This window comes from Gymnoscopelus braueri, assembly GCF_963280865.1.
Source record: "Gymnoscopelus braueri genome assembly, chromosome: 24".
Classification (NCBI taxonomy): Eukaryota; Metazoa; Chordata; class Actinopteri; order Myctophiformes; family Myctophidae; genus Gymnoscopelus; species Gymnoscopelus braueri.
In genome coordinates this window covers 429,701-432,200 of record NC_137626.1, presented here as the reverse complement: position 1 = coordinate 432,200, position 2,500 = coordinate 429,701, and the positions used below count along the sequence as shown (strand labels likewise).

The 2,500-nt window shown below is 44.6% G+C and overlaps 1 protein-coding gene across 1 annotated transcript in view; it reads right to left on the bottom strand.

Moving 5' to 3' along the window:
• Positions 1-2,500, bottom strand: part of LOC308080211 (SH3 domain-binding protein 4-A-like) — a gene marked incomplete at both ends in the record, with an annotated part of 21,459 nt that overhangs the window by 157 nt on the left and 18,802 nt on the right. The window contains 2 exons of the mRNA XM_080421987.1: positions 1-71; positions 1,580-1,768. The exon at positions 1-71 is cut by the window's left edge and continues 157 nt beyond it. Of these exons, the coding sequence (XP_080278113.1) occupies positions 1-71; positions 1,580-1,768 (260 nt within the window). The remainder of the gene's footprint in view (positions 72-1,579; positions 1,769-2,500) is intronic.

Genomic DNA, 2,500 nt, shown 5'->3' with positions numbered 1-2,500 from the left:
ACGTCCCGGTAACTATCCCCCACGCTGGAGGCCCAGGTGACCAGGAAGTCATAGGCCGGCTTCCACATGGCCTGTGTATAATAAACATGATTATTATTATTATTATTATTATTATTATTAATATTAATATTATTATTATTATTAACTACACGTACACAGGAAGTCATAGGCCGGCTTCCACATGGCCTGTGTATATTATGCAAGGGATAATGTACGGGTAGCTGGTCATTATTGAAAAATAAATCCCGACAGGGTGATTATGCACCGCTATAATCACCCTGAACGGCTATCAACACCCTGAATGTTCCTCAGAATATGGATGCTGAAGATTTGGCGGCCCCCTTGAAGTAACTCTGAGGACCTCCTAGAGGTCCCGGACCCCCGTTGAAGACCCCTGCTCTATACTATCCAATAAAGGCAGAAAAGGATCATTAAGAACCATAGACAGTAAAAAAAAAAGAAATGTACAAAGTTTTCAACTATTTCAAATCTTTCTACATCGCGTCATATCCTATGCAACCGGAAATGAATGCTATTGGTTGGGACCAGAGCGGGGAATGAATGCTATTGGTTGCATAGCTTGTCAATGAAATCATCACAAGGTAGCCACGCCCCTCCTACAGCATACCCTACTTTATCATCAATTCAAAAAAATAAATAAATGGGACCATAATTTACCAAAACGCATATCATGGTGACTTTAAACTAGCGACTGGAAGCATATAGTATTTATGACAATGTTTATTAAGGTAAAATCAAGTCTAACGTTCGGCAAAAACCCATACGCTTGAATGGAGAAATAAATGTTCTGACACCAGCAGGGGTAAAACAGCGAAACTACAGACCATTCATATGAACTGTCACTTCCTATATAGACTCGATTTCAAAGTCGGCTGCTGGGCCCTTGTTCAGAACTATAGGTATAGTAACGTTGGAACAAGACAGAGGTGATGTTCTCTCACCTCGCTGTCCAGCGTTCAGATAGGTATAGTAGCGTTGGAACAGGACAGAGGTGATGTTCTCTCACCTCGCTGTCCAGCGTTCAGATAGCTATAGTAACGTTGGAACAGGACAGAGGTGATGTTCTCTCACCTCGCTGTCCAGCGTTCAGATAGGTATAGTAACGTTGGAACAGGACAGAGGTGATGTTCTCTCACCTCGCTGTCCAGCGTTCAGATAGGTATAGTAGCGTTGGAACAGGACAGAGGTGATGTTCTCTCACCTCGCTGTCCAGCGTTCAGATAGGTATAGTAGCGTTGGAACAGGACAGAGGTGATGTTCTCTCACCTCGCTGTCCAGCGTTCAGATAGGTATAGTAACGTTGGAACAGGACAGAGGTGATGTTCTCTCACCTCGCTGTCCAGCGTTCAGATAGGTATAGTAGCGTTGGAACAGGACAGAGGTGATGTTCTCTCACCTCGCTGTCCAGCGTTCAGATAGGTATAGTAGCGTTGGATTCAGCGTTCAGATAGGTATAGTAGCGTTGGAACAGGACAGAGGTGATGTTCTCTCACCTCGCTGTCCAGCGTTCAGATAGGTATAGTAGCGTTGGAACAGGACAGAGGTGATGTTCTCTCACCTCGCTGTCCAGCGTTCCGTTCTGGTCTCTGTGAGGAGCTTCATACGCCTCCATCTGCTGACTGGACACTCTGCACAGCTTGTCTGCCAGCTCCCTCCATCTGGACGACACTTCTACCGCTGTGGTCAGCAACACACAGTCACATAACAACCTGCTGACCAGGCCCTGGCAGTCCATCTTCAATAGAGCCTGGAGGAGAGGAGAGAGAGAGAGAGAGAGGAGAGGAGAGGAGAGGAGAGGAGAGGAGAGGAGAGGAGAGGAGAGGAGAGAGAGGAGAGAGAAGGTAATTTAATTCACTTCTAGTACTCTAGGTTTATATAAACATAAATGTATGTAACGTTATGTACTGTACACCAAAGTCTACTTTGAAAGTCCTAACATAGCCAACGTGAATCTTTAAACTGAATGATTTGAATATATATTTCTTGTAAGGTTGCTTATCTAATTGCCGGTTGAGGGCCGTCCTAATCCTCACAGCTTTTAGGGCCAACTTGTGGTAGGTCAAAGGTCAGTCAGAAATGGGGAGGAGTTGAAACTCAGGGAAACCCCTTCTGGTAAACGTGTCTAAAGCTCATTGTAATATGTAAATGTTATATTCGGCCCACGGACAGATGCCTTGTTGTATTGCGTATATATATAATATATATATACAGACTGACCATCATGAGCTCTCTCTGAATGTGTCTACAGACTGACTGACCATCATGAGCTCTCTCTGAATGTGTCTACAGACTGACCATCATGATCTCTCTCTGAATGTGTCTACAGACAGACTGACCATCATGAGCTCTCTCTGAATGTGTCTACAGACTGACCATCATGAGCTCTCTCTGAATGTGTCTACAGACAGACTGACCATCATGAGCTCTCTCTGAATGTGTCTACACACAGACTGACCATCATGATCTCTCTCTGAATGTG